At 40.0% G+C, this 19964-nt stretch overlaps 1 protein-coding gene across 3 annotated transcripts in view; it reads left to right on the forward strand.

Annotated features, from left to right (window-relative positions):
- LOC149141007 (uncharacterized) overlaps positions 1–18301 on the forward strand; it is a 212690-nt gene extending 194389 nt beyond the window's left edge. For all 3 annotated transcript variants that reach the window (XM_089447093.1, XM_089447095.1, XM_089447094.1), the window contains one exon: positions 18191–18301. In XM_089447093.1, coding sequence (XP_089303219.1) covers positions 18191–18271 — 81 coding nt within the window. In that variant the 3' untranslated portion in view covers positions 18272–18301. The remainder of the gene's footprint in view (positions 1–18190) is intronic.
- Positions 18302–19964: the final 1663 nt, after the last annotated feature.

A 19964-nucleotide genomic window follows, 5' to 3' on the forward strand; every position in this document is an offset into this window, starting at 1 on the left:
CCCGGGTGTTCACTGAGTATGATCTTCTAGGACTATTCTTTTCTTGGGTTCCCAACCCTCAAAGAATATCGGTCCTCTTGCCTACTCTGGTCTTGGATGCCCTACACTTGGGAAGATATGTGTCTATCTCTACCTCTCAATTGGGGAAGATATGTCCATTCCTTGAAGGAATGTATCCAAGCTCCCTTTGACCAGGAACTTGCCCAAGCTCCATTTTAATCAGGAACTTGTCAGAGCTCCCTCTTAGCTAGGGAATTTTCTACACATCAACAACTTCTTCTTCGTGGGTCCTTCAGCTGTTTGATCAACTTCTCTCCTTGATGTCATGAAATCTAGTTGAGCTTCTTTCTTGTAGGGCAACAACCATCGATCACTTTCCTTCTTAGTTCGTCATGCCATTCCTTTTTTTCATGGAAAGTGGCCTTCTTGATACATATCTGGAACCTTCATCATATTGCTACTTCTTCATTATTATGTTTCTTTCAGGAATTTCCACCCACCATATGAATGCTAGTTGTACTTGTACTTACAACTCTTGTTCCAGTAGCCCTGCATGAACTCATCCAGATATTATTCAAGAAATTAAAACATAACATTAGATCAAATTGTACCTTTCGAGATGGCTCTACATCATGACATCTTCCTGTAGGTATCATCCTCCTGCATACATGTTGACACATCTCCCAAGGATATCCATTGTCAAGGGTCTTCATCTTTTTCAGATTCTCATCAGAGCCTTCATATCTTTCCGAGAGATTTCCTAGTCAAATCTTCTTGGTCTTTTAGATGTTGGTTGCCTTCAACATGTTTGCGTATCTCACGATCTCTTCCTTCCTCACACATTCCATTCCCAGGAGCTTTCAATCAGAGTTTCTTAATTGTAGTCAACCTCCTCATACTTCATATGAGGACATATTATGTTGATTTCATCTAGTGTGACTTTTATGCCTTCTTGCATCTTTTCAGAGGAGGAGATCCTTTTTCTCTTGATCATGCTTCTTAAGATAGAAGTAATGATCCATCTTACCTGCAACCATACGACATGACATTATAATATTAAACACAAGCATACATAACCCATTTTACCTTAGGTCATCTAGGCTTCTTCCAATAGCTTCATTGATTGAAAAGATCTTCAATCCTTGATCTGCTTCATGTCGTCTTACCATCATCCCATGAATTCCATAAGTTGGAGTTCCTGATGAAACACTTGCTTCCTCTCTAGATTAGTGAACCCTCCGATGAGGATTCCATCAGAGAACCTTGAGGATCTTGTATATCCCCATCTGACATATGTTTCCTTTTTGTGTTGATGTATGATGAGCCTTGTCATGGATGACATTTTCCTTCAATGTTCAATTTGACTCCCAAGAGCTATATCCTTCATGTTTGTTTGCCATGGATTTTGTCCTTCAGGATTCCCATGGTGATGTCACGAGTTCTTGTTTCGAATGATTCCATGATGCCATGATGCATCTTATTATCATTGTCATATCTTATAACATAATCTTATGATATGACCCTTTTGTGAGGGATGCTATCCCAATCATAGTGGAGATCTGTTACTCCCTCTTTCCTTGGCCCTTTTCTTCAACTTCCTTCATTTATCCCGTAATATGAGCTTCGATAATCTTTTCATAATTTTAGCTATACTATTCTGTCTTTTTTTGAGTACCAAACTTCCCTTTCCTTTCTGCACATGATTTAGTCCTTTAACCTTCAAAACTTTTGCCATCAACTTGTCTTTCTCTATTTAGCATAGAGACCATAAGTTGTCGAATGAGGTAACTTTCTCATCCCATGGATATTTGTTACCTTGATGATGGTTATCTTCCTTCCTAGATCTTGTATATGGGACCTTAAGAAGATATCCTACATCCTTTGATACCCTTTGCTTTCATGCAGATCAGATTTCATGTGACCTTCAATGCACCTTCAGAGAATGAGCTTGTCATATACATCTCTTTGATGTCTCCAATATTGCTATATGAGGGATCTTTCATAAGTATCCCTTTCCATGAATTCAGAGGAGACCTTTTGATATGTTCAATGACTTCAGCTACTTAGAGGACTATGTCCATCCTCCTTCTTTATGCAAGGAACCTTGATGACCCAACCGATTTATAGATCTCCTTGCAAACATGAAGTCATTTAACCAAATTTGGTTGTAGAATGAAAAGATACTTACTTGACATGTGAAGATGAAATCTTCACCTTGATTGCTTTGTTGAAGAAGATGTATTAGTACTTCTTCTTGAATGATCTTCTTTTGAATGAGAGAGTCTTTCCTCAATAGAAGAGGTTGCTCCTTTTGATGAGGATGATTTGTTGCTTCCTTGGGTGATCTTCTTCTAGGGCAAGGAGATGATCCTTGCTTAATTATAACCTTGAAGATGACAATGCCTTCTTGTCTTCGATATGCTCTGCCTTCTTTTGTAGAGTAGGTTAGGACTGCTTCAATATTTTCCTAGATGATGAGATCTTTATTTTGAGGTCCTTTGAGTTTCATAGCTTTGTAGATATCTTGATGAGAGTCTTGGTGGTCTTTTGATGATGACTGCAGAGACAAAAGTTCTTGCTGTTGTAGACTGCCTCTTTGATCTAGGGCTTGATCCTTCAATGTAGATCTTGATCCTTTTTCTTTGATATCCTTCAGCCTGCTTTGATGTTCTTCTTGAAGCTTGATCCTTGAATGTCTCTTTGCTGCCCTTCCTTTGACTTCAACACCTTATCTCCGATACCATGTTGAAGAATCTAGGACTAATGTAGTTAATGAGATTCTTCTTTCACGATAACCATTTGTGATGTATTTAACTTTACTTCTTAGCACAATCTTCACTTGTTATTATTATTAGAGTGTGTCTTCTTAATTCATCAAACAACTACCAAAGACAAAGAGACAAGAATACACAATGTTGGCTTTCTGCCAGTGCCGAAACCTCTCCCTATTGGAGAGGAAAGCCTGCACAAAATTCTTCTTATAGAGATTCCAATTGACGAATACCAAGACCATGACCCTTGACCTATTATGCCACTCCAAGACCAAGACACCAATCCTCTTTTTTGTCACTGTTGAGATCATCATCATTGCTGCATCATTGAGGCCATCACTACTGCACTATCGAGATCTTCATTGTCGCAACATCATTGCTGCACTTTTACCGAGGTCTTCACCATACCACTGAGATCTCCATGAGGTTTGCTCCTAGACTCATCGAGATCATGACTGTCTCACCATAGCTGTGCCTTCACCAAAATCATAACTGCACCCTTACTGAGGTTATCACCATGTCAACGAGGTCTCTACCTTGTCTTCATCATGACTTTGATTACATGTCTTCATCAATGCACTGAGATCTGCATCATGACCTTATCTTCACTAGGATTATAACCGAGATCTTTATCTTCATTAGGATCATGATTGATATCATGATTATAGTGATGATTGTGTCTATGATCTATACTTCACCGAGATCCTTCCTCATGAATGCCGAGACTATTACTGTGACCCTGTAACTAGGCCGAGATAGTAGAGAGATGCGAGATTCTGTCCTGCACCCATCCGAGATTTCAGAGACTTGTCCGAGATTCTGTTATTACTCTTTTGTGTAGACCCTAATGGGGTATATATAGTGGTTCTGTCTCCATAAATAAGCCGACATGTCACAGTGAAAGGATGTGTCTATTATTTGAGGCGACTTGTCATTAATATATATTTTGAGGCCGACATAATTGCTTTTCTTCATTGTTTTGTTTGCAGAATTCTTCTTGTGCTTGATTTGGAGGATTGTGCTGGACTTGGAGGGCTACTTGACCTTTCTATAGACTTGTATACATTACACATAGGCTTAGGAAGAGCTCTTTAATTATGACAAATATTAAAGACATCAAGAAGAAGTCTTTGACCTATGAATGACACTTCTTGCTCATGAAACCCATAATGCAAGGAATACAATAAATATATATTTTTACATACAAACATAATTACAATGTCATGAAGACTGAACCTAGTTAGACTTTCTTCAACAATTTTATTAATCCACTCGAAAGAGTACATCAACATGAGGAATAGTGGAACCTGAGCATGCCAAGAAAGCAGAGCAAGGCCAAGAAAAGATCTCTGACCCAAATGATGAATGGCCTTGGAAATGATGTAGACGATGTGGTGAGAAGGCAACTGCAAACTGGATACTGCAAAATTGCTATCTCCAAAACTCCAATGATGCACTGTGAGATTTTTGAGTGAAATCTCCTCAAGAGTGTTGGGTTTTCGTCCAACACTCATTAGCACACCCGAGGGTTTTTGTCTTGGGGATTTAGAAGCTGGGAACTAGGTTCCCCAAATCTCATTAATAGAAAATAGCAATAATCCCAGATGTCCTGTAATGGCCTCCTCCTCTTTTATAGATCTGATGGACCCCTCTAGAAGCTCATATTTTATTATTATTTTAATCATTGAGCATATTTCCCTCTCATTTCAATTAAAATATCTTTTTAATGTGGGAAAATGGTAAATTGGCCACCATGCCTCCTCAGGCCATTGAGAATCACTTTATCCATCCCATCCTATAGATCTTCTTGTTTCGGTTCCAACAAGCTATTACACTAAGGTGTTTCGTCAAGTATTCGCCTCAGAATGCCACCTTAAGCGTAATTAATTGAGTTAGGCACCATAATAACTCTGTTTTACGAGAATTATCAGAATGCAATGGAACGAGAAGCAAGCTATGTGGAATCAATCCTGATAGGATATGGCAAGTGAACTCCTCCAAACCCCATAAAACATCTCCAAAAGCCCCTGGGCCCACTAATGAGGTAAACTTGCACCTGTGATCTGTCTTCCTCCAACCCTGAAAGTCCATCCTAACCATGCCATAAGGAACACTAGAAAAAGGAACATCACAAATCCTCCCGCCCCAAGATTGCTTGCTCTCAAGCAATCCAAACTAGTGGACCAGTCTGGTGGCCCAATTCAACTAAGACCCAATGTACGGATCCTGTACAAACCACTCGGTGATGTTATGCCTCTGTGTCAACCTCCCATGAACGAACCTCTCAATGCCCAGATCCCAAACCAATCTTTGACTGAACTTTTCATCAACTAATCCTCCTGGATCCCAATGCCACCAAGAACAAGCATCAATGCTCCATGGCTCCTACTGTGCTATAGCTCTGGCTATGAATCCTGCTCCATTAACCGCATACCAACTCGTCACGTCTCTCTAGTCCAACGCTTCGCATAGGCCAAGATCAATCTCACTATATAGATGCAGGCCTAAAATGCTGGAAAGTAGTTGGCTTATCTCCCACCGCCAACTAGAGCATGTACTACTTCTCATGTCTAAGGGTCCCTGCTGCACTAGGCTCCCAACTAAGAATATCGCGCCACCAACAAGATACCAACTCATGATCTCCCACCAATCAATCTCGTGGGAAGGATCGGTTGCTTGTGCACTTGTATATGGTACGAGACCACCGTGCTGCACCATGCTCAACTCATGCAACTCTTCCCAACCAAACAACCAGATATGTCTAGGAATCCCTTCCTCTCTCCCTATAAGTGGGCACCGTGTGTTTCATTCCCTATCTATGTACCCCTAGAGAGGGATGCTTCCTGAAAATACTGCAACTTTGCTAGCTGCCATTGCATCTACCTGCAATTTGTCAATGGGTAGACCCAAAGACGGATGCACCACAATCTCCAAAAGATCCTCCCTCGTCTAACCAGAAACTCCATGCTCTTCCAGTCCACCAGTCTCCTGTAAAACTATCCTATCTGGCTCCAACACCTTCTGACGACAAGGGTCTGAAAGTACTACAACCCTGTTGGTTGTCTGTGCATCTGTTTGTTCCTCATCAATGGCTGGTCCAAAAGAAGGCTGCTCATCCTCCTCTATCATGGGCTCAACATGATCCTCCAACTGGCTCTCCACAAATGGCTCATCATGCATACCGTGCATATCATCGTCATCAGCTGACTCATGCTCCATCATACACTGCTCATGCTGAATCATCACCCTGAATGTTTCCCATAGGGTCCACTCGCTGCTCAACATACACACAGGAACATGTATCTAGATGGTTGTCAACAACCCCATATGACTGCTCATGCTCCTCAGAGGCATCCTTGCATGAATCCAAGGACTCACCCAAACAAGAATCCTCCTCCTAAAAGTCAGAAGGATCCTCCTTTGTGTCACTCAAGCATGAGTGGTCAGGTCCCCAGGGCTTCTTGTAGGGGAAACAAAGCGCCTTCCTCTTCAACTCATTCCTGCTGCATGGTTGGTCACCACAAATCCTTTGCAACTCCTCCTTTGTCAATTGTCTTCGAAACAGTTTTATGTTCCACTCAACTAACCTTTCGGCTAGCTTATAGGAAATGGATGAGACAACCTGTGTCGTCCTCCAAAATGCTAACAATTTTGTCTGCAGGCGTTTGAGAATGACATTTTCTTCAACTAATAATGAAGATAAAATATCTTGCATGTTGGATTTTACCTCCTCAAGATGACGCTATTTGATGTTGGTGAAGAAGAATTGCAACATATGGAGGATCAAATCATCCTGCTCTAGATCAAGCATGACTACGTAGGATTTGATCTTGGCCATGGTCTCTAGGATCATGAGCCTTTTATCAAAGTTTGAGCTTCGTTTGTCATGCAGTCCTGAATAGCACTCTACAATGAATTGAAATACCCTCTTCATGATGTCATCATTATAGGGAGGAAAGGGTGCTACTATCATTAGAATTTTGCTGAAACAAGAGGCAATTATAAGCTTTACTCTCTCACTCGGATGCTCCAAGAATTTGGCCTATACCAATGCAAGTATAGTTGGCTCCAGAGCCCAATTTAAACTCCAATCGGATTGCTCCATCTTGGAAAGACACGATTCCAACTTTTCCAATGTGAGAAGGTCATTTTCCGATCTTCCAGTTTTTAAGTCCAACCCAAGTGCATAAAGCCAATTTTCCACTTCTTTTTCCTTCTGTAAGTTCCTTAGTTGCCTCTATTGTAGCATATTATGGACCTCTTTAGAGAAAGGTCTGCTATACTATCTTGTTCTTGGCTGGTGAAAAGTAGGGTAGTTCAAGGAACTAATCTCTGTATTGCTAGGCTGATTTAATTGTTTTAATTCGTCTAGGAGTTCTATGAACCTGTCCATAGTTTTGCCTAATGATGACCACTGAAATTTGTTTGAGATTTGAGGTGGTTTTCAAGGAAGAATTTTGTCAAATAGTTCATGCATACATTGTTGTAGTTGTTGTTTTTGTTTTTGGACTTGTTACCGCTCAAACTAGTAAGGGGCTTAAAGGGATTCCTAAAGGGGACAACTGGTAGGCCAAGGGCAACAAAGGAGACTTAACCCATTGTGACCTCAGCTAAGACTCCCTACCCTTTAAGGACTTTCACAGATGGGAGGAGACCCGGTATATGGAAGTCACTTGTGAAGGATGAATCAACAAATGGACCTTGAAGAATTGACCTTTCAAAGGTATGGGACCACACGGGACCAAGTGGACCCAACCTAGGTTAAGGAGAGAGAATCTAGCAACCAATGATGTTCTTAACCCAGACAAGGAAGGGGAAAGGATCACAATAAGAATCTCCAATTAATGGTATCAAATTGATCCTATGAGGTGCTAGCTGAGGGAATGCTAGGGCAAAGTTTGATCTCAGAGCTAGGGCTTGGGTTATATCACAACTCCACCATCGGAATGGCTTCAAAATTGGAGGAGGCCTTGAGGATACACCAACGCAGTAGAGGCTAGGAGATGAAAATTTTTCTTTGGCTATTTTGTCGGGAAAGTGAAGCCCTAGGTGACCCAACTTGGCTAGATCTAGAAGTGAAAGGGAGAGGTGGAGAAACGAATGTTCTTTGAGTGATCAGTGATCACCTATTGGTGGACTAGTGCCTAATCCCTTAGGGAGAATGGAGTCTAGGAGAATGATGAGAAAGGAACTCGTATTTCAGTCAAGGAGGCCTTAAGGGCAACTTCGCTTGGCCTTTAGGGCAAGAAGAAGAAACCTCAAAGCTTTTATACTTCGCTTTGCAAAAGGAGATGGCTTATCAAGTTAAATTCACTGATGGAATTATCCCTAGGAGATTTCATTCACATACATGGCCCAAACATTGAGAGATGCTATATAGAAAAAATAATTCCACAATTTTGCAATTATGTAATGCATAAATTAGCCCTAATATAGCGAAAATCCCATTCAATGCATATGACAAAAGTAAAACAAGAATAGCATTAAACATGTGTACTTACATGTAATAGAACATATCCAACCATCAACAATTTGACAATAAAGAAGCTCCAAGATAAAATACTCCAATCCAAACATCAAAATTCATCCATGCTCCAATTCATCATCCCAGAAAAAGTGTAAAATTCTCTAAAGATAAGAGTGATCCAATCCAAAGTGATGATACAAATGAATTCATGTCTCTCTTATTTATACACTCATTAGGAGTTCGAATTACGTAATTTGAGCTTACATTAGCCCATCATCTAAAATAATGTGCAAATAATTATCTATTTGTGACAAGCCCACCAAACTAGCTCATAAATAATAGTAAGCCTCCCAAGAGGTCGAATAATCAATAATGTATGTCATTGGGCTCTCTAAGAGAACTGATGAAGTCCATAAGTGCCAAAATGATGAGTTGGACTTCCAAAAGTAATGAACAAGAGGTTGGCCCCTTGTTCTCCACATAATAAACTTGTGGTGCTCCCAATGGCTATGAGGGCACACAAGTGACCTCATGGGTCTCCAAGTAAGTCGAAGATGCCTGTAGACCATCTGTAAGGGCTCAGATGATGGTGTAGGTGATGCCAAAGAACCAAAGAACCAACCACAGGTGCACGGGATAAAGCAACAAGAGTTGGCGAAGTCACAAGCGTTCTGACGCTTAGAAAATTCCGTGGAGAAGGAGGTGACACAACAAACTTTGTGAATGGCAACTACTGCATGATTGAACTCATGACATAGAGTAGAATAGGGAGGCTTACCCTTTCTTGGATGAAATTTCCTCTTGTGAAATTTTGCGGACCCTTGAACGGAGATTGCCAAGAGGAGCCGAGCAACCTGACTCCAAACGATGGACGACTTGAGGCCAGAAGTGAACTGAAGAACCAGTGCATTGTGCGGCAAGCCGAGCACCAATTTATGCCCATCCAAATCCCCGGAGATCGTTCGGAATTCCAGAATTGCAACTACTCTGCCTGGATCCCAAGGTTTTGTGAAATTTCTAGATATAAATTCAATCGCAATGACAGATATTATTTCTTCTACTAATAATTCATAAATAAGTTATTCACAGTGTTTCTACTACAAATATCGAAATAAATTCTACTGCAGTCTTCACAATTAAAATACTGCGGAAAGTAAATGCAAGGAAAAATACTAGCACAAGTATAATCACAATGACACAATATTTTTGGACAATTGTCCCCAGAAAAACCCAATGTAGGAAAACCGGTGTAACAACAGATGAGAGTTTTTTTATTAATCTCCAACAAAAATCTCATGTACAAGATACAACCAGTAGAATAGAATAGGAATCTCTGTGAGAAATTTACTGACAATTCTCTCATTCTTCTCGGCGAGATTATGATCTAGGAGAGGACCTGCTGCCCCCACTGTGTCTCATTGCATTAGTTTTTGCGTGATGACTGCATAGTCCCAATGTTAGCCCCTGCTCTGTCCCTTTTCTACTCTGCGTCTTCTGCTCTTGCACTTCCGACTGATGTTGCTACCCTCTCTCTCCTCACCTGCAACTCTCCCTCCGAATCAATTTCCTCTTGCCGAACTTCGACAAGTGAGAAAATCGATTTTACTTGGGTAACTGAGCATCTGCCTGGTATGTTTTCCAAATGCCCATCGAAGTCCTTCTTATAATCCTCCAGTTGAGAACCAATGGCCTTGTTTGGACTCGATCTTCGTCTTCTTCTAGAAGTTTCACCCACAGTTATATTAATACCCTTTAATTATTTTAATTTCCTAAGTTTAGACTTAGGGTCCCATTAAAAATAATTAATTATTTTAATAAAACTGTCTCCGTGGAATTTCCCAAAAAGATTTCTAGGTATTGTGGAATACATGTGTCCAAGCGTCCCGCAAATTTTGAGACTTAGAGCGCATCCGATGCTACCAGAAATCAACAGGTTTCACCATCATCAACTTGCTACCTGTGATGAATTCTACCTCGGAAGAACTGTTAAGATAGTGAATTCCCTGTCTAATCTCAACATGGGAATTAAATGCGACACACTAGATAATGGATGCTGAAGCATTTTCAACCGAACCCGCATGATTATAACCTTAACCACCTTAATATTATTTACTACCCACACGTCTTCCTGCATGCAACACCAATCCATTGCCACGTTCCACCATTTGTTGAGGTACGAACAAATGGAGGAAATGATGGGAAGGAGAGGGGAAAGGGGGTTGGGGGACGGGGAAATAAAGGGGGAAGAGAGAGGGGGTGGGCAAATAAGGACGAGGGGGGCGGGAAAAGGGGGTTAGAGGGATCATGAGGAGGGAGGGAAGGAAAAGAGCAAGGCACAAAGGCACTATTATAAGGAGAGGGAGACTAAAAAAGACTAAGATGTCCACCAACATTAGGGAACACTATAAGACCCCAAGACCTTATTGACATCTGTTTTTCCTTCTTGTAAGAGACAAGCTCTATTGGCCATTGAGTTTGCTTCAACATTAAGAGATCTGAGAACATGGAAGGAGGGGGAGCTGGAAACAGATGAGAGGAGGCTCTTAACACGCTGAAGGATCTGGTTGAGTGCATTATCTTTAGGAGAAGAGTTAGTTCCTAAGTATCTGATTACCAAGGAGTTCCCTATAATAGTGAGGTCTTTGACACCATGCTGGAGGGCGAGAAGGAGGCCCATTTAGAGCCCGTACAATTCTACTTGGTTGTTTGTTTTCTTGCCCAAGCCCCAATCATACCTAATTATTGTTTTTCCTTCGGGATTGCGAATAATCCCCCTCCCTCTTGCCACCCCTCAAGCTCTAACTTGCCTTCTTGGTTTCTTTACCTTAATTTACCTCATTTCACTTCACATTGCTTGCATTTGGATTGTTTTGAGCTGATTTTCTTAGTAAACTCTGCATATTGCTAGAGCTGATATGGAGGACATTCCTGAAGAATCAACCTATGATGATCTTGATTAATCACGAGTCACAACTTTTGGCAAGTATCGACTATTTAGATTAGAGTTTGATGAGTTTTGGATATTGAAGACTATTTTTTTAACTGGAATGAGAATTTTATGGAGGATTGGTAGCTTCGAAACATCGACTGCCAAGATTACACTAGATAAAACTATTTCTTAAATGCCACGACGCGCCAGTTACAAACTTACAACATGTCTTTGGAGACTTGAACTAACATAGCTAGGGAAATGAATTGTTCACCAAACCACTCGAACTAAGATCTTTTTGTTAGTTTTTGTAGCATTGGATGTTTTCTAGCCTTCAAATTTTGGGGAGAGGCTAGATTGCACGAGATCTCCAAAACCCACAAATCGTTTTTGGAAATTCTGCCTAGAAATGACTTAATTAGATTATTAGTCAGTTTTTAAATATTTCCTAAGTCTAAACTTAGGGAATATGACTAATTAATCGGAATTAATTAAGTTAAGGTGTGAATGTTCTAGAAACTCACACGGATCGACTTCAAGTTAATCCTAGCCATCGATTAAGAACTAATCTTGGATGTTGTAGTCTCAACAGAGGATTACAAGAAGAAGCCGATGGGGCTTGGAGAAATCACTTGGAGAGTTCGATTTCATGAGCAGATCGATTTCCAGAGTAGCAGCAGTTAGTTGCCGGAGAGAGAGGCAGTGAGATCGAAGCAGTGAGAGAGGGGCAGGGATAGTGAAGCTGGAGGAAGGATTATAGTTCTGGTGAGTGTATTTGCAGAGAGGCAGTGAGCCACAGTGAGGCTGACTCAAAACAACGCAGTAGCCTCTAGAGACAATTTCGAATTTGTTAGGAAAAGCTGAGTTTCAGTGCCAGAAGTTGGGTAGAAGTTTCAAAGGCCAGGAGAGACATTTTTCTGAGACAACAACAAACCAGACAACTTGGGGAGAAGCTGATTCGAGTTGAGTATAGAAGTGACTGCGCTATGGTGAGGCAGTGTCTGTGCAGAACTAGTTTGGATGACTCAATTTGAGCCGAGTTCAGAGCTCAGATTTGCTTGTGGAGTGAGGAAATTCCTCACTAGATTTTTCTTTCCAGTTTACTCTGTAGGATTGCCAGTTTCAACATCTAGTTGTACTCAGATTATTTCACTGCTGCATAATAATAAAATCCTCAGCTGCTGCGCCAGTTTTCCCAAGTTGGGTTTTCCCAGAGACATTGGTCCAAAAATAACTGTCATTTTATGTGTGTGTGCTAGTATTTCTTCTAGCGTTTATTTCTTCCACAGTTTATTTGTGTAGGTTGTAGTGTGATTGATTCAGTATTTGCTGTAGCATACAATAAATAAATTGTTAAAAATTAATTTAGTAATTAGGAGAATTATTTCTAGTTGCTACAATAGATTCGGGTTTTTGAATTTTCACATGGTATCAGAGCGCAAACGATCAATCAAAGAACTCAGTAGCGAAGGAAGAGGGAGTTTCGTTGTTCAGTTAGGACAATAGATCGAAACCCCAGAGGCAGCACAATCACCTCGGCCAAGGGGCCGAATTTCTTGAGGAGATTCTATTTTTCCGAGTGTGAGGCAGAAAAAATTTGATCTCTCCAGATTGAGGGATTCCAGAGGCAAAGGGAGCAACTAGTATTTTTTGCATAGAAGATCTCTAGCTGGATGCAGTAGTTTTGCAATAGTTTTGCTAGAGTAGAACTAACATCGGGTGGAAGAAGAGCACACGCTGAGGGAAGATTTTCCTCAGGGAACTTCTAGTCTCAAGAAGTTCGATTTCCCTTGCAGATCAACAGTCGTTGTGAGCATAGTTTATCATTCTAGAAGGGAGTGTGAATATCCTGGCAGCAATTGAGCAGAAGGGAAGAGGAAATTTTCGACATTGTTTGAGATGGCCACTGCTGGGCTTAGTGATCAGGATAGGTTGGATGGGGCTTCCAACTATGTCAACTGGAAGGCAAGGATGTCCTTCCTTCTGGATGCATATGGCCCGAAACCTTTCATAGATGCAGTGGTAGCTATCCCCAAAGATGCAGATCAGCTGAAAGATTACAAAAAGGAGATGGCGTAGGCGAAGAGGTTGATCCTTGATGGTGTTAGGTATCACATTGTTTCACACATAGCTAGCAAAGGGATTGCTAGAGAAATGTGGGAGATTCTCACCACGCTATACCAGAGCACTTCCGAGCAGCAAATGCTGTACTTAGAGGAGAAGCTGAGATGCACCAGGATGCCGAAAGGGGAACACATAGATCCCTTCCTCACCAATATTTAGGAGATCTGGGGCCAACTTGTAGCTGTTGGGGCAACGCCTCAACCCACAGAGCTAGTGCGATGGGCGCTCAACAATGTCTTCGAGGAGTGGCAGGTATTTGTCCAAAGTATCTTGGGCAGAGACACCTTGCTTGGGTGGGACATGATGTGGGCCGATTTGCAACAGGAGGAGTTGAGACGAGACCTAGTGAAGAGCTCCATCAGTGGCAGCAACAGCGGATCGAAGTAGGTGAAAGAGGAAGAGAATGTGACCCTCGCATCGAAGGGTCCTAGTCAGGGACATGGGGAGCTGCGAAAGAAGAAGAAGGACCTATCTAAGATCAAATACTTCAGATATGTTGAACTTGGTCACTACAACACCCAGTGTCTTCTCAGGAATAAGGACAAAGAGGAGAAGCAGGACCAACAAGCAGCATCAACAAAGATCGATAGGCTTTCCTCCAGGCTGGAGGAAGACTTCACCATGTTTGTTGACATACCCCCAAGAGTGAAGTGGGGTGACTTGGTGTTGTAGCCCCAGAGTGCTATAGTTGGGCATGATTCTTGAGGAGGTCCACCTCTTGAGTCAGTACATTGTTGCGGGGGCCCACAATATTTCAGTAGCTGGATGCATCAGTGGTAGTAGATGTAGTCAGATGCTAGAGTGATAGATGCAGAGTCTAGTTGCAGTCAGACGTTGGGGAGCGCAGTGCAGAGTTGACAGTAGTGTAGTTGGCACAGTGCAGATGCCTCAGTGACAATGCAAATACTAGCAGCAGTCAGAGACTTGGGTGACAGATGCGTCATGTTGATCACAGTTGATTTAGTATTTAGGATGATTTTTAGTTGCAGATGTTGTAGTTGCAACATCAACAGATGGAGAGGGAGTTGCAGTGTTGGAAACATTTCAACAGGGTCAGCAACAACACAGATGCAACACATATTAGAGTTGCATAGTAGGTGGTGGGCAACAGCAGCCAAACATCAACAATGTGACAGGAGATGATGCAGAGACACGGTGTTGCTACAGAGGGCAGCAACTCTAGAACACATTCCTCGCTAAGAGGGAGTGTTGATTTTTCAGAATATGACTAATTAATCAGAATTAATTAAGTTAAGGTGTGAATGTTCTAGAAACTCACACGGATCGACTTCATGTTAATCTTGCCATTGATTAAAATCTAATCTTGAGTGTTGAAGTCTCAATAGAGTTTATAAGAAGAAATCGATAGGGCTTGGAGAAATCACTTGGAGAGTTCGATTTCATGAGTAGATAAATTTCCAGAGTAGCCGCAGTCAGTTGCCAGCGAGAGAGGCAATGAGATCGAAGCAATGAGAAAGGGGCAGGGACACTGGAGCCAGAGGAAGGATTCGACTTCCAGTGAGTACATCTGCAGAGAGGCAAGTGAGCCACAGTGAGGCTAACATAGAACAATGCAGTAGCCTCTAGAGGCAATTTCGAATCTGCTGGGAAAAGATGAGTTTCAGTGCCAGAAGCTGGGCAGAGGTTCCAGAGGCCAGGAGAGACATTTTCCGAGACAACAGTATACCAGACGGCTTGGGGAGAAGCTGGTTTGAGCCGAGTGTAGAAGTGACTGCGCTAGGGTGACGCAGTAGCTGCGCAGAGCCAATTTGGATGACTCAATTTGAGCTGAGGTTAGAGCCCGAAATTGCTTGTGGAGTGAGGAAATTCCCCACTAGATTTTTTTGCAAGTTTTTCTCTGTAGGATTGCCAGTTTCGGCATCCAGTTGTACTCAGATTATTTTACTGCTATATAATAATAAAACCCTCAGTTGCTGCATTGGTTTTCCCAAGTTGGGTTTTCCCAGGGACATTGGTCCACAAATAACTATCATTTTATGTGTGTGTGCTAGTATTTCTTCCAACGTTTATTTCTTCCGCAGTTTATTTATGTAGGTTGCAATGTGATTGATTCAATATTTGCTATAGCATACAATAACTAAATTGTTAAAAATTAATTTAACAATTAGGAGAATTATTTCTAGTTGCTGCAATAGGGTTCGAGTTTCCGAATTTTCACACTTTAAAGCATTGATGTGTATGCATTATGTTCTATTACATAAATTACTTTCCCAGAATTTATATATATAATATATTCAGAACTTATAAACTATGGGTCTCGATGTATTTTCTCCTATTTACATCCTTTCATCCAATATACATTATCAAACTTGCATATTTGGTGTCTCATTGTTCATATTTCCTTTGTTGTGCATGGATTTATATTTCTTTTAATTAAAATTTGAAGATTTATGTGTTTTTTTTAGTGTTCCAAGTTGACTCTGTGTTTGATGACCATTTTTGAGTCAAAGGCCTCACTAAGTCCACTCTGACTCCATGTCCAACTACTTTGTTTACAGCCAGTATTCCATTTTGGTTGAGTTCTTATCACCATATGTTATGATCCCCAAATATTCAAAATTATGTTGCAGGAAACGTGGGGTAGGAGGGCGTCTCCATACGGAAACGGGTATGAAACGCTGAAACGCGTTTGGCACGGCCCTGAAACGCGTTTCAGGGCGTACTGCCACGTTTCACGAAACTGAAACGTGGCCAGTACGGCCTGAAACGCGTTTCAGGGCCGTACGACCCACGTTTCAGCGTTTACTTGTGTTTTTTTTTAATTTTTAATTTTTTTATTTGTTTTGTAATCTATTGTTACGTTAGCCTAGTGACTTCTAGTTGCTTCCAGATGCCTGTCTAAAGTTATAAAAGTGAACTTTTGCCCTAGTGTTGATATGCAGTTCATGGTAATGTTAAATTCTTAAAGTAAAAGTGATATTCTCCTTTATTTTTCATTTTCATCCTTTTACTTAAATTTTTAACATTACCATGAAATGACTCAGGATGTTTGAGAGTGGTTTCGCCCTCATTGGATTTCATATGGAGAAAGTAGAATTTTAGATCTCACTCAAAATCCAACAGACTTATCTGTTTTTCAGGATTTCAGGATTGGGGTGATTGCAATGTTTCCATTGGATTTTATCATGTACTAGGGTATGGAACTTGTATTTAATCGAGAGAACAAAGCCCTCTATGCAGGGGAGACTCCCAATAATCAAGAGAATGTAGGGTACTAGGGTATGAAACTTGTATTTAATCAAGAGCACTAAGGTCATTCGACTATGTAGGAGACTCCCAATCAAGCACGAGACAAAAAATTAGAAATTTCTCGTGGCTGATTTTGGATATTTCTATTTTCATTATGTGATTATTCATGAGTAAATGTGATGTAAATTTAGATACTTATGGTTTATGCATTGACAATTTTATCATAATGTAATAAATTAAAATGTATCATATATGCTTTATGATTGCACATATTTCTTAAATGTCCTAATATATATATATATATATATATATATATATATATATATATATATCTTTATATATATATATATATTTATATGCGTTTCCCCGTTTCCAAAATTTGGGGAGGTCGCGTTTCGTATCGCTTCCCATTTCGGAAACTCGTACCCGTTTCCCCGTTTCGTGCAACCTTGATTCAAAATCATGTCGCGTTATGGGGCTTGCGATTCTGGATATGATAATGGCCATCTTGTGTCTAGTATTTTGAACCTCTTGCCAATATGAAGTATCTACACATAATAACATTTATTCCTCTGGTTGAGTGGGCCTAATGGTTAAGAACATGTACTTCCTTGTAAAAGGTCACAAATTGAAATCCAGAGGGGTAGAGTATGTACACCTTCGTAGCCTTCAGCATTCAAATCGCTGCATGGAAGGGGGTCTCTTGTCCCACCTTAATTTGGTGTTTGGCTTGGCCGTGACCTTAAAAGTAAATTCTTATTCTTATTATTAGTATCTGGTGACATATTTTGTGCACAGATGCCTTAATTAACAAGGATGTCTTCAGAGAGTGGTTGATTTTATCATGGTGTCCTTAATTTCTTCTATATTTTAATTCTTGAAAAATAAGGTCAAACATTTCATCTTCATGTTTGTGATGACAATATGCAAAAGGTATGTTAAATTTCCATATAAAGTGGACTCTCTCAATGATATACACATCGTTCATTTGATAATACAGCTATGGGATAATTGTCCAGATCATTATTTTACGTCCCGACTGAGCATCTATCTCATACTTCTAGCAAAGGACTCGTCATCATTGCCCATGGATGTCTGCTAGTTTCATTCTCCTGATCCTTATTTTAGGTCTCCACTGAACATCTCTATCATACTTCTAGGAAAGGAGTCATCGTTTTCTATAGTCCATGAATGTCTGCTAGTTTCATTCTTTGGAGTTGGCAATCATATGTCAGATGTTGAGAGCAAGATTGTGTGGTTGATTTTAAGCATTAGCAATGGGAATCTGTTCACCCCCCAAAGCTTAGTAATTATGAACATCTCAGTCTGCCAGGAATGCAAAGCCAGGTTTAATTGTTATCTTTTACTTTTGCTGCTTTATTAGCCAACATATGTTTTCCTCCACCATAAACAAAAAACTGGTTGATGAGGGAATTGTATTAGTCAATGTACATTGCTTTCATGAGTCATGACTGGACAAGTTACGTTTTAGTGCATCTGTTTCCCCTTTAATAGAATCAAAAGAATCTGATAAGTTCTTCTTGATATTTATTTCCATACTAGAACCATTCTGATCTATATTGATGCAGTTCTCCCCTTTTTTATAGTGAAATTACCTTATATACGCATGCCATTGATCACTTGCTATTTTAGACACTGAGAATACATATCTTGCCTTCTGTTGAGCAGGTTGGGCTCCGAATTGAACACCCACAAGAAGTGATAAATAAAATACAGGTGTGTGATAAAGAAGCAGATTGGATTTTCTGAAGAATTTCAGTGAGGTGTCTCGTTAAATATTTACTTTTAATTTAATTATTCCATTAAGAGGCCATATATGTGTTCAAGGAAATGAAAAATAAAGTTCAGATAGCTATTATATATATGAAATAGTCATTTGATAACAGTGAGAATACATCTAGGATCCTTTGAAAATGATGTTTGTTGTTGTTAAAATACCTATTTGAATTATATTTCTGTTCTAGTAGCACTGAGGAAGAGGATATGACTTAGTTATATATATACACGTCTGCCATTGTTTTCACTTGTGTAAATATTTTTCTGCTAATATAAAAATGTATTTTCCAAAAAAAGGATGCATAGAAAAATGTGTCATTGAATTACTTTGTAATATGTACACTTCTACAATCATTCATCTTGATTACATGTATTAGTATGTGACCATGCTGATAGTGATTACCTATAATAATGTTGGAATCATTTTTATATTGAACTGCTGCTTGTGTAGTTTGAAGAATAAGCGATGCCAAAAGTTACTTACCATACCACTTCTCAATTTGAGCAAAAAACCTGGAAGAATTAAAAAGCATATCATCATTGGATTTGTCCTAAAAACATGTTAGCTCTGATTATAAGAAGAGATAAATCACATTCTCAATTTTTGTTCTTTTAGAAAAATGTACAATAGGACGAAAATATTAAAAAGATTAGAGATTGGGATCACATCTAACACCAAAGGGGGGGTGTTACTGATCAAATTAGCAGTGTTGCTAAGGTCCCAACAACCTGCTAGATGGGCACACACAGGGCAGGGACCCCGCTTCCACCTTGACCCAAGCCTCCGCTATTTAGGCCCAACACTCTGTAAACAACCAAGGGAGGAAACCTTAAATTACTCTCAATAACTCAGGTACACAACCAATGCCTTGTTTATGGAGTCATTTGAATTTTGAAGTGGTGTTTACTTTATACCTGTTGTCTAGCTGTAAAAATGTCACTGTAGTAGAAAAAATCTAAACAACGAATATCAATAACTAAAATTCGCTAAACATGTAGCATGCAACCTACGGATTTTTGTCTGCATTGAAAATCCTGACCTGAAATCATGTTATCTTTCAGTTTGAGTGACTGGATAAGGACATATGGCTTAAAAGTTAAAACAACTTGCTATCCTGTGTGACAGACTGTAAAGTCTGTGAAAATGCAGGAACAACAATCTGGTTTGTAATGTCCCTTTCCGAATAATCACTTCTGAAGAATGACTCAGTAGCCTCTTTGATTCCCATAGGCTATAATCAGTAAAAAGGGGATCAAGTAATTTAATTGTTTAAATGATATTTGGGTGAAAAATCAAGTAAAAGTGACATTAAATAATTAAATTAAAAAGGTGATATCAAGTGAGTATGGGAGAAAAAACAAGGAAAAGTTTATAAAGTCACTTTATAATATTTAATGAGTGGGAAAAGGTAAAAAGGTAAAAGAAAGGGTCAAAGAAAAAGAAAAGGTTATAAAAGAGAGACTCATGGTTGAAAGAGAGATTGAGCTCTCTTTGGTCATGCTTGATTATCTTATTGTTCTTTGGAAAGCTGTTGGCTTCAAACCCTTGGACGAAACCTTAAGGGCATTTTGGTTTCGGTTGCGAAAGATTCAAACCTAGCCAATAAGTTGGAGAGATCATTCTGGTTTCTCACATTTGGCATACAGGGGATTCGATTTGGGTTCG

The sequence above is a fragment of the Pinus tabuliformis genome, chromosome X, assembly GCF_031772625.1.
Source record: "Pinus tabuliformis cultivar Carrire ecotype Pingquan chromosome X, CPIR1, whole genome shotgun sequence".
Classification (NCBI taxonomy): Eukaryota; Viridiplantae; Streptophyta; class Pinopsida; order Pinales; family Pinaceae; genus Pinus; species Pinus tabuliformis.